Below are 11,247 nucleotides of genomic sequence, written 5' to 3'. Positions count from 1 at the left end.
GAAGGCCTGGCTAATGACACCTCTGGGCCATGAGTCGTTAGTTGTGAGACTTGATGGAGGATGAGTCAAACTGCGACAGTCAAGAAGGACAAATAAGGTGGCTGCCTTTAAAACTGGGGAGAAAGGAGAAGACTGGCCAACTTCATTTCAATGCCCAGGAAAATATTGGAGCAAATAACAAATGGACCAGTTCACACTTGGCGATAAAAGCAATGAGCACAAAATGAGCAAAAGCAAATTTATTTCCTTTTCCAGCCAGTTACCAGTCTTACAGAAAGGAGAGAGGCAGTAAATGTCATGTATCTTGGCTTCTGATTGCCTTTGACAGCGTCTCTGATGTCATTCTCATCATAAGTACGCTCAAGAGAGAGATTTACGAGAGGGTGACACAAAGCTTGTCAGAAAACCGTAGCAAGAGGGTGAGCGGCAGCAGGCGCAGCGGCGAAATGTACCGGGAACAGCAGGGCAGGCTGGTGCCAGGGCTGGCACCGCTCAGCATCGTCACCGGTGCCGCCGAGGGCAGCAGGGATGCCGCGCTGCTCTGCGCCCCCGCCCCATGGTGGGGGACGGGGAGAAACAGAGGGTGCAGTTCAGAGCAGGGACAAGTTCATACGAGACGGTGCTGCTGGGCAGGAACGATGGACAGACCCGGCTGAGCAATAGCCTGGCTGGCAGATGGCTGGGCAGCACCAGCGTGCGAGCTAAAGCCCTGGAGCGCCGTGTTTCTGAGACAAAGGCAGATGCCACGCTGGGATGTACAAACAAGGATACAGCTTGCAAGGCGCGGGCGGAAGCCCTTTTCCTCTCCCCTGCAGGGGCAGAGCTGCAGCTGGAGGTCAGGCAGTTGGTTTTGGGGTATGGCACCCCGAGAAGGAGCGCACCCCGGTTGGGCGTGATGTGGGGGGCAGCCACGGGGCTGACAGGGGTCCTGGAGAACATCAGCTACGAGGAAAGACCAAATGCATTGACTGCAGTCGTTCTGCCTGAAGAAGTAAAGAAGAGTATTTCAACATGTGGGGCTGCAAAGTGGAAGGGAATTACTCTACTGTCTGCCTGTGGGGCAGCGAGGAAGTTTCTGGTTAGTCACTGGGGAATAATTATAGCTGGTAAGGGCAGAGAGGCAGAGGACAGATGACAGCGATGGAGGCAGTGGGGCCTTCATCACTGCATATCTCCAAAGACAATCTGTTGGAACAATGTGGGTGCAGTTTATATATTATTATTTACATTGTACTGTAAGTAATATTTTTGTATGCTATAGATAATACCCTAAGTAAGAGACAGTAAATATCCCAGTGGGGTCCCTTCCAGCCTGTGTTCTTTACCAAGAACAACTCGGGCTGAAATTCTACATGTTACACATCGTTTGTAGGAGAAAAATCACCCACACAGAGTGCAGCATGAATGCCAAGTGGGAAGTATCCCCCACTACAGTACACTAGCCCATACCCTCCAGGCCACAGGACACATCTAGCTTTGGGGCGTCCATAAGAGGCTCCAGCGAGTCAAGATCTGTAGAGAGTGAACTGCAGGAGGGCAAAATCTGAACCACCCCTAAGTACTACAGCAACACAGGCCAGGGACCCTGCAGAAAGATTTGCCTACGGGACGGGGAGGTAGAAAAACTGGTATCAGGTTTGGACCTCTTAGGGCAAGCTTTGCACACACTTTCAAATGCACCCCCCTTTCTGAACAAGCAAAGACAAAGTTCAAGTCCTTACCTAATCACAGGACTCCAGTAGCTGGAGATTTAAGAGGAACAAGGTAATTTGATACTCGTGCTGTAGCTGTGGCTGCTGGACATGTCTGCGGTTGTCTCTTCTCCTGCCCATGTGCCCAGGGTAGCCCAAATTTGAAACTTGCTCTGGAGGGCGGCCTCAGGTGCTCCGGTTTGCTTCTAAGGGGCTGCTGGCAAGAAGAAATAAATTGAAAATCTTTTTAGCTGTGGGCACATGGCTGGCCTGCGTGGCTCTGATTTGTATGCCGCTACAAACAGCGAACTACATTCTAGGAATTACGCTTTGAGCCTTAACGTTTTCACCAGCTAATGAAAGGCATTTTGATAATTACGTCAAGCATAAGGGAAACATCTCTATAGTTACTCAGTAACTAAGATACTTTGTCAACACAGAAGTGACAGGGTTCTTATTGCCTAGTTAGCTACTCAGAAAAATTGAACTATTTACAACAGAGGCATTCAATATATTGTATTTGCTAATGCTACATTTCAGAGGGACGGCCATGGAAATCAAGATGCCTTAATAGCCTAGAGTTTGTCATGTTTAAATCACGGTGGAGCCCCTTTAGAAAAAAAAAAATAATGCTTGCAGGGAAAGTTTTATATATATAAAGTGTATATTATTGGATGGAGAATTAAATTGACTTAGTCAATCAGAGGGGACAGGTATTGTAAAGTTAACAATCTTCGGCTCCCAATTAATTTGTAAAGACATGCACCACTGTGCAGGAACCTACACCCCCAGGGACATTTGAATGCCTCTGAGTTTATTCAAGGCAGGGTAAAAAAAAGAAATGTCTGGTAAATAGGGCAGAAGAAAGAGTAAAGGTTATTCAGAGAGGCCACCTCTGTCCGTGGGTCGGTGAAGTTGCCTCCTCCTAAGCATCAAGAAAATGAAAGCTGAGCTGTCAGAAAACAGATATTTAGAAGGATCCTTTTAAACATGGATGCTGGCATACTGGGAGGTTGGCTCTTTTTAACGTTTCGTTGCTGCCTTTTATTATACGTACCGTTCTCTCTCCTCTCTGTTTCAAAACGAATGAAAGAGATTAGCTGCCACAAGCAGTATGGGGAAAGCCTGCACGAAAGAGGTGAACCTTTAAAGTATGAAATAAACCACAGCATTCGGTATTCTGCCGCTGGATTTAATCAGAATAATTAACTGTTGCTCTTTTGCAAGCGGAACGAGGGGTGCGAAGCTGCAGCCCAAAGGCAAGTGCCTTGATGGGGCTGGAAGGGAGGGGGAGAAAGCCACCAGCTCCACCAGGGGCCGGCAAGGAGACCTCCCCTCACCACAGGGGAGGGGGGGATGGCATAAATCATGGCTGCCTTCGCACATCTCCCCATAACCGCACACTGGCCCCCACCTTCCTGGGCTGACACACACTGTCCTTCGCCCCAGCAGCTCCCAGATTGCCGGCACGGTCTCCAACTGCCCATCCCGGCAGCAGGTCACCCCTCCAGTGGGACAAAGAAGGTCTCCCTTCATTAAAACTGCATTTAATCATCAGCGAGCACGGAGTATCACACAAGCAAATTTCACTGAAAAAGGGGGAAAAGAGGAAACCATAGGAAAAGAAATGCCAGGCTCCCCTGCTGCTCTGAAGCAACTCCCTTGCTCTTTCTAAAGTAGGCTGCATAAATATTGATCTAGCCGGGATATGCCCTGCATTCATTTGCACAGACATTATAAATGTGCTTAAGAATGAGAAATCAATCTTGTTTTCCTGCGCAGTAAACATGTACAGCCAAGAATGCTGTACAGATAATGCAAATCACAGCTCTCAGGCGTGCCATCAAAACATCGAGTCGGAAGAGGTGTTCTGGGGGAATGCGTGAGAGAAAGATCTTCTTACCTGTTTGTTTATTTTCAGGTGTTTCCATTAATCCTTATACAGACTGTTTAAAACACGCACCCACTCCAATTCTAGTTATAATGTATCATCTAACTACTTTTCTGTATTTTGCCTGCTGAATTTGTTTAGCTTACTTTTCATAACCTTCTCCAAGCAAGGCAAGGTGTAACCTTAGGCATCCCTATAACTTTGTCGCTCCCTCTGCCATTAGCCTTACGTCTGGTGGAGCACTGCAACACCGCAACCAGGAAAATCATTAGGTTGCAAAAGCAGTAGAGTTCCTGCTCTAGAGAGCCACGGGGTGGCTTCTGAATCACTGGGTGATTAATAATTAATACGCAATTGTTGGATAATCTGTTTAGACAGTCGCAGTGTAGGAAATTTATTAGTATTTTCTCTGGAGAACACTGCTACTAAGACAATAAAATTTTAACAAGTCCCCTCTCGTTATAATCCTACTGAATTACCAAATATAGTGCAAAGCTGCCTCATCTTGCTATACATTGTGGTGAAAGATTCTGCCTTTTTACCATGCAAAGTGTATGTGTGTTCACAAAGTAGGAGATGTAGCAGGCGTTAGGTGACGGAGATAAGGATTTGCGTGTTCAGCTGGATTTTAAAAGAAAACGATTCAGCTCTTTTTTAAGTATCTGATTTACTTTGAGCTACTATTTGGCCAATTCTTCTGGCAGTTTTATTGGCTTGACTCATTATTTTCAGTTATTTTCAACTTCATTTGTGCATTCTAAATTATATATCCTCTTCAGAAAGTGTTTAAGATGTTTATGTTGTTGCAAAGAGAAAAAAACCCTTTACATTAGCAATGCAGAGTCCCCTTTCATAAACATAACTCCAGCACAAGCTGATGCAGTAAGTGAGCTGAGTAGGCTCTAGATGGTGAAAATGGTATGTTTAAAGACTTGGCAAAGGCAGGAAGAAAAAATGAGTCAAGTGATCCGTATTTCTTATAATTATTTGCCACACTGACAGGGCTCATCACCGTTGGCCTCAAAATGAAATAATTGTCATGCTGCATTTCAAAGCTGTGATTCAGGAGCTGCGGGATGTGTCTTTCTGTTTCACAACATTGTTATATATGGAGATACTCACCTGCACTGTCAGGATGCTGAACAGAGAATATTCCTGCGTTACACAAGTGTGGTTTATTAGAACACTGACCAAAATATGCAGAACTTGATAATTTATCATCTTACTCTTGGTGACTAATGATCCTGTGTTAAAACACTGGATAGTCTTATAATGGGCAGATACTCCATATCATAAACCACGTTTTGTTCAGCTGTACATTCCATGTGATTTGTGGCTACGCTGCAGAAGCAATCCAAAAAGATAAATTTGCTTACTGAAGGTAGCTGCCAGGCTCTGCTATGTGGAGGAGCAGAAACACAAGCTTACAGCAAGCAGCATCTTCCAACAAAATAGTTTCAGCCAAAGAAACGGAGCTTAGAGAATAATGCAATGTTACAGCTGAAGTACCGGGATAATTGAGCCTATAACATCTGCTTGAATGTAGTGACACCAAAAATAAGCACTTCTGCCCATGTTGTTATTCCTTGTTAAAGTGGAGTGTAAACATGTGACATGACCCCAGCACATCAGGGAATTTGAGAACAGAAGCTCCTTGCTATCACAATTACCCTTCCCCTGCCAAAGAAGGAACTTTCCCAGCAAAACTTTATTAAAGACGTTGTATGGGTTGCTTTCCAACAACTTTTACGAGAAGGAAAAAGGGATTGTGTACTTAATTAGCGCCTGTAATAAGGGATGTTCTTGTGTCTGTTTTACAGCTGGAACAAAGGGTTAGGGTGTTTGCTTGATTTTTGCCTTATAGTAAGAAATTGTATTGAATTGTTTCTGGAAGGAAAATGGGGTGGGGGAAACGGGGTTAAAAAAAAAATCTTTGGTGTGTTATAATGACTAACTTTCTTAAGAAACTGTTCAAGATTTTCCCTTTGTTGCAAATTACTATTGAGTTTCATTAACCAGAACCCTTAATTTGCTTATTCTACTCTGTTGTGATTTCCCCTGGTTTGAAGCAGTGGGAAGCTAATCCCAGCCCCTGTCCAGCAAAGCTGCTCATAAATACATGCTGCTAGTTTCCCTTCCACTGTGTAAACACAAGGGAATATTCAATTAAGTTGAAAAGGGACACATTTAAGACTGATTAAAAGGAAATAAATTTTTTGCACAACATGCAATTACTCAGCTGAACCCTTCCTAGTATCATCACAACCAAAATCTTAGCAGGAGTCGAAAGAGGACTGGTAATACATGCATAAAAATAAACAAGAGCTTTGGGAGGGATTTACACTCTTGTGATTCTGGGAAGAAGCCAGCATCCAACCACCGCAGTTTTTGGAAAAGGTTTCTGAGGCTGGTTATCCCACAGCATCTACCATCACGCTTCTTGTGTCTTTCCTTGAAGTGTGTGGTAACAGCCACTTTGCAACAGGACATTATCTAGAAGGACCAGTAGTCTAATCCACCTATATTTCTGAAAAGATGTAGGTAGGAAATCTTGCAAATTATTTAGAAATCCTGTCTATATCTCAACTCTTGCAAAAAAGAGAGCTGTTGGTTAAGTATTCGACAATCTGTCGTTACACTTGTTCAACGGCAACCACATTGACAACCAATTTCTTGCCGCATGACTCAGGCTGCTAATTTCAGCCTGTCAAGTCTTGCCTCACTTAGGTTTTGTTCATGACGAGGCCCTGGGCGATGTGATCTCCCTTTGACGTTTGCCCTGCTCTGAGAAGGATGACCTCCAGAGGAGGTCCAGAGGTCATCCACCGTAACGCACCTTACTTATCAATACTTCCCCTCTGCAATGAGACGTGTTCATTCTAAGCCTCGTATTGAAGTTTTTTGAATTGCTTGGCTTCTTTCAGTCCATGTGTCCTTTCAGGGCTACACACTGGTCTTGGAGCAGCCTGCCTTTGTACCTGCCTGGCCTCCATCACTCCGCGGTGACTCCGGAGCAGTGTGACCACTTCCTTTGACAGGTGGTCCACGCCACTGCCAACAGGAGGAGGGTCAGCAGAGCGTTTCTAGGCACTGCTTTCTGCAGTGCTCCCCTGAGAGCTCCTGAGCCTGGCTGCTGGTTTTGGAGAGCTACATGGTCCATCTGATTTGAGAGAGCATTCATTCTCAGAGTAAGCAATGAGCAGGCATGCCTGCAGGTAAATGGTCCCTCAAGGCAGCAGAACTCTGGCTAAGGCACCTGAAAACAAAGCGTCACACAGTGGGAATGAGTGGATACTTTTTGCAAGCAATGCCACCACGTGGGGGAATGATGTGGTAAATGGTTTTCCGCCAGTCACCTAAGAATCCGTTGCAGGTTCCTTGTACACCGTGGCATCTGATATGGAGAAAATATAAAAGGGCAGTCAAGAACGGTAGGACACAAAATATGTGGCTATCACACAGAAATATACGCAGCCCAGCTGTGCTAAGTCGTCACAGATGTGAGCCCCACCAGCAGCCCATCTGCAAATGCTGTGGAGAAGAGCCCTACGGCTAGGTCTTATTTGCTATGCTATAGACCAACCACATGGAGAAAATATCACTGCTGCTGGGTTTTTTTAAAAGGCTGATAGCTCACGGTCACAGGTACCACGCTAGCTCCCTTCCTCTGCCTCTTCAACTCTGCAAGGAAAGACCTTCTCATGTGCTCCAGGTGACACCTTTGTCAGAAAACGTGTGCTTGAAAGCTTTGGTTCCTGGCACTATTGAATCCCAGACCCACTACTGGTACCAGACTGATCTGTTTGGTGTGGCAAAGACATGCCTCGGGTGGGTAGAACCTGAAGTTTGTGAGACTATTATGAAAACAGCTTATCGGTATCTATTGGCAGACGCAACGTTCCTAAAAATCCAGCTGACTTTCAAAGCATGACATTTCCCAACTGTGTGGGGGCCACTGTTGGGTTTTCATGTGTTCATCGCCTGTCTTCTCAAGAGGCCAATGAATATTTTAACCACAAGACGTGTCTTGATCTGTGGAACAAGTAGATCACGGGCCCTGAATATCCTGGAGAGTGTGCTATTCCTCTGTGACAGTGCCTGGGCATTTACATGCTTGGGAAAACTAACACCTTATTCTGCGCTAGCAATGAGAACTCACATCAGTTTGGAGAACCTGTTTTATCCTTGTTCTGACCAGAGTAGGTGGAGTCTCACAGAGCATTCAGTTCTGTTCTTGGCACTTACAGTACAGCCGAGGACACCTCTGGAAAGCCAAAAGCAGGATGATGCTGCCTCTGAAAAAGTTTGGTTGCCAAATAAATACACGTGACTGTAGTTTTCTGTGCCCCGGCCAACATCTGCAAAGTTAACGCAGGTTTTCACCTCAGTGAAACCTGGATGCTAAAATACTATCTGTTCCCCCTTTCCTATGGCTTTCCTCCCTCCCCGGACCAACCCAGGCGCTCGCAGACATGACTGTAGTTTTCTGTGCCCCGGCCAACATCTGCAAAGTTAACGCAGGTTTTCACCTCAGTGAAACCTGGATGCTAAAATACTATCTGTTCCCCCTTTCCTATGGCTTCCCTCCCTGCCAGTCCCAGGTCAGCTTCTGCACAGACTGACGGAGAGCATGGAGCGGCAGGGCACTACAGTGACCTGGGTGACTGCGTGGGGAGACGTATGATCTGTCGGTGAAATGGTGGACTCATTTTCCTGGAAGTTTTGTTTAGCCTCACCCATGAATACTGGGCTCGTTCCCATCTTTTCAGCATATTACTAAGAGCACTCTTAATCTCACGCAACAGCACAGCACAGCCCCATGGCTACGCAGTCACAGCTGAACTGGCAGAGCGAGTAAGCAAGGGAGGAGTGGAGATGTTCAGCGTTTTCGGTAGGCACGCTCACGCGCAGCCACCCGCACAGAAGTCAATGGGCATTTTGTCATTGTAGTAACTAAAGAAAAAAATAAAAATCCCTGCTCTCCTAGATTTAGGTCCTTCTGGTCCTTTTCATTAAAGACAGCTCCAGCATGTTCCCTGCCGATCTCCTGAAAGTCCTTCTCAGAGGGCTGCTTGGGGAGCTGCAGATGTGAGAGGGGGCTATTTTAATATTAACTTCTAGGTTGATCCTGCCAATATTTTAATTGTATAAGGCTTTATTTTATTAATCTTCTTAGAGGATTTCTATGTTTACTCTTAACAAGATACACCTTTGGTGTTGAAGAAATAAAGTTAAAAAGGTTCCTTCAAAGGGCATAACGTGCATCTTTGTTTATACTTCCAGTAAATTACTGTAGGTGCAGCTGTTGATAGCACTCTGTACTAGGATAAATCATCAGTAATATATATTTTGAGAGTTTACCTTCCGCTATGCTATTCTCACTTCAGTGCTTATGCCATTCACAAATAAATAACACGCATTTATGTGATAGATTCTTACTGTACTAAAGCAACACCTGAGATTCTTAAGGTGTAATTAATTTTAACACAGAGTGTTTCCGTTACCTGGCTGACAGTGCAGCTCCAGTCGCACTGGCACACTGGAGTGGGCAACATACTGTGCAGAAGGGGCAATTACAAGCGAGTAAGGGCATGAACTTTCTGAGCCAACTTTGTTGCCAAACCTACTGTATGGCGGAAAGATAGCCTCAGTCTTGCATGAAAGGCCTTTATGTACAGCCTTTTAACAACAGACAGTGCCCTCTAAGATATTTACAAGCAAATTAATGGGAGATGACTAACCTCATGAAAAGCTGATAGCAAAAATATCTGAATCTCCTGGGTCACTTCAAATACGCCAGACATGCTATTTAGAGCTATACATTATGTAAAACCATTGCGTTCAAGTCACTGTGTTGGCTGCAGCTTAATGAATCCACATTAATCCATCTCTATCAGTAGTGATGAATACTGTACCTCGAGGAGTTGTGGGGCTCTAAAACAAAAAAGGCTTAAGACGCCATATGAGCATGAAAGATAAAAGGAAATAATTACAAGGGAGGATTTATAAAGTTCTGGAAGAGAATTTTTCAGTGCATTAATATCTAACAGGCAATGAAATTCTTTTTCTTTAAAAAAAAAACCACACCACCACAAACAAAACACATAGCTTAAAATGGAAGAGACGAAGATGCAGTAAGAGGATTAGTGTATAGGGGTTGCTGAGTCTACTGGCAATTACAAGGTCTGGCTTTGCAGCAGCAACACAAATTAAAAACAAAGTGTGTAAAATACTGCTTTAATTTTAATGCACTATTTAATATGACACTAGACTATATAACACAGACGTGTAATCAATCCGGGTAACAAAGCTGGCATTTCTTTTTCTCAAATTTGTCTCCCCGCAGGGGGCTTTCAGCCATACGGTTAACTCAATGTTAGCTGCCCATTACCTTGAACAGCAATGGAGAAGCTGCTATTTACTTGTGTAAATTGCCTTCTTCATCCATGACAGGAACAGCAAGTTTGCACCGGAGAAGAAATTCCAAAATTTGCTAAGGAAGCTGCACCTCCCAGCTGTTCCACTGCGATGCTAACGTAACACAGCCTGTGCCTGTCACAACTGAAAACATTTGTGTAATTGAAGGATCTCCACATCATGCGGCTAACGATGGCTTAGGAAAACCTCACCTTGCTGAAAACAGTATGGGTTATCTCTATGAGGAACTGAAATTCAAGTGGCCACGTACTGCCAGCGAGTAATGCTGCGTGTCAGTGGAATGACCTGACAACGGGATTCTGCACCAGCCCCAATGCCCAGAAGAAGCTGGGCCAGGACTTTCATTCAGCGAGAAGGGAGCTTCAGAGCCTGGTGAGCCACTTTTGGGACGCGGGGACCCGAGTTCTGCCCACCACCTTGAGAGGGAATTAATGTACAACCAAGAAGGTACTTGCTTCTCTTCTCATCTCTTCATAATATGGAAATAGTTACACTTACCCACATTTGTAAAGGGCTCTGAGGTGCACTGCTGAAGAACACGTAGTAGGGGTCAATGTTACTTGTATGGAAATGGTTTTGGAATCAGAAATACTGATCAATCCTTGGTGAAAATTATTTAGGGGGCTGTAGGTACAAATAACCTTCTGGGTAATGTGAGTCCAGTGTTCCTGAATATATAAACACAAGGGCAACTGTAAAATAATTTACAGCCTAATTCTATTTCAGGCATCATTTAATGGAAACTTCCCAGTTCAAGAATAGTTCTTAATCATATGCTCAATCTAAGAACACATTTAAACTTAAAAGTTTCCTTGAATAAGCACCATCTTAAATGCTTTACTAGACTGAAGGCCTTACATGCCAAGATGAGCACAACTAGCATGGAACACATACACACTGTTGTGCTCAAGCTCACAGCTGGAGCAGCAATCAACATAAATTTTCAGTTCCTTGTTATCTGCATGTCCAAATTGCTCCTACAGTTGTGACAATTGCACATGTGGATGAGGGATACAGGTGCATACCCAGCATTTTAAAAAATGAAATTAACCCCTACTGATAAAATTAAGTATTATTTTGAGAACAGCTTCCATAGGGTAACATTTCATTTCTCTTTACAAAAAAGGATATTATTATATTGTTTAATTTGAAATGGTCCCTTTGCTCATCCATCTCCTGCTCTTTGAATTACTTTTACAGTGGCAAATGTTTTGTCTTTTGCTTCAG

The 11,247-nt window shown here is 44.3% G+C and overlaps 1 protein-coding gene across 1 annotated transcript in view; it reads left to right on the top strand.

Annotated features, from left to right (window-relative positions):
- Positions 1-556: 556 nt before the first annotated feature.
- The window catches only part of PHLPP1 (PH domain and leucine rich repeat protein phosphatase 1), a 159,885-nt gene continuing 149,194 nt past the window's right edge, over positions 557-11,247 (top strand). Inside the window, exon 1 of the mRNA XM_009885278.1 lies at positions 557-1,106. Within this exon, the coding sequence (XP_009883580.1) occupies positions 557-1,106 (550 nt within the window). The remainder of the gene's footprint in view (positions 1,107-11,247) is intronic.

The sequence above is a fragment of the Charadrius vociferus genome, unplaced genomic scaffold (assembly GCF_000708025.1).
Source record: "Charadrius vociferus isolate BGI_N301 unplaced genomic scaffold, ASM70802v2 scaffold565, whole genome shotgun sequence".
NCBI classification, from domain to species: Eukaryota; Metazoa; Chordata; class Aves; order Charadriiformes; family Charadriidae; genus Charadrius; species Charadrius vociferus.
Note: the sequence above shows the minus strand (reverse complement) of the source record. Positions and strands in the feature narration are given on the sequence as shown.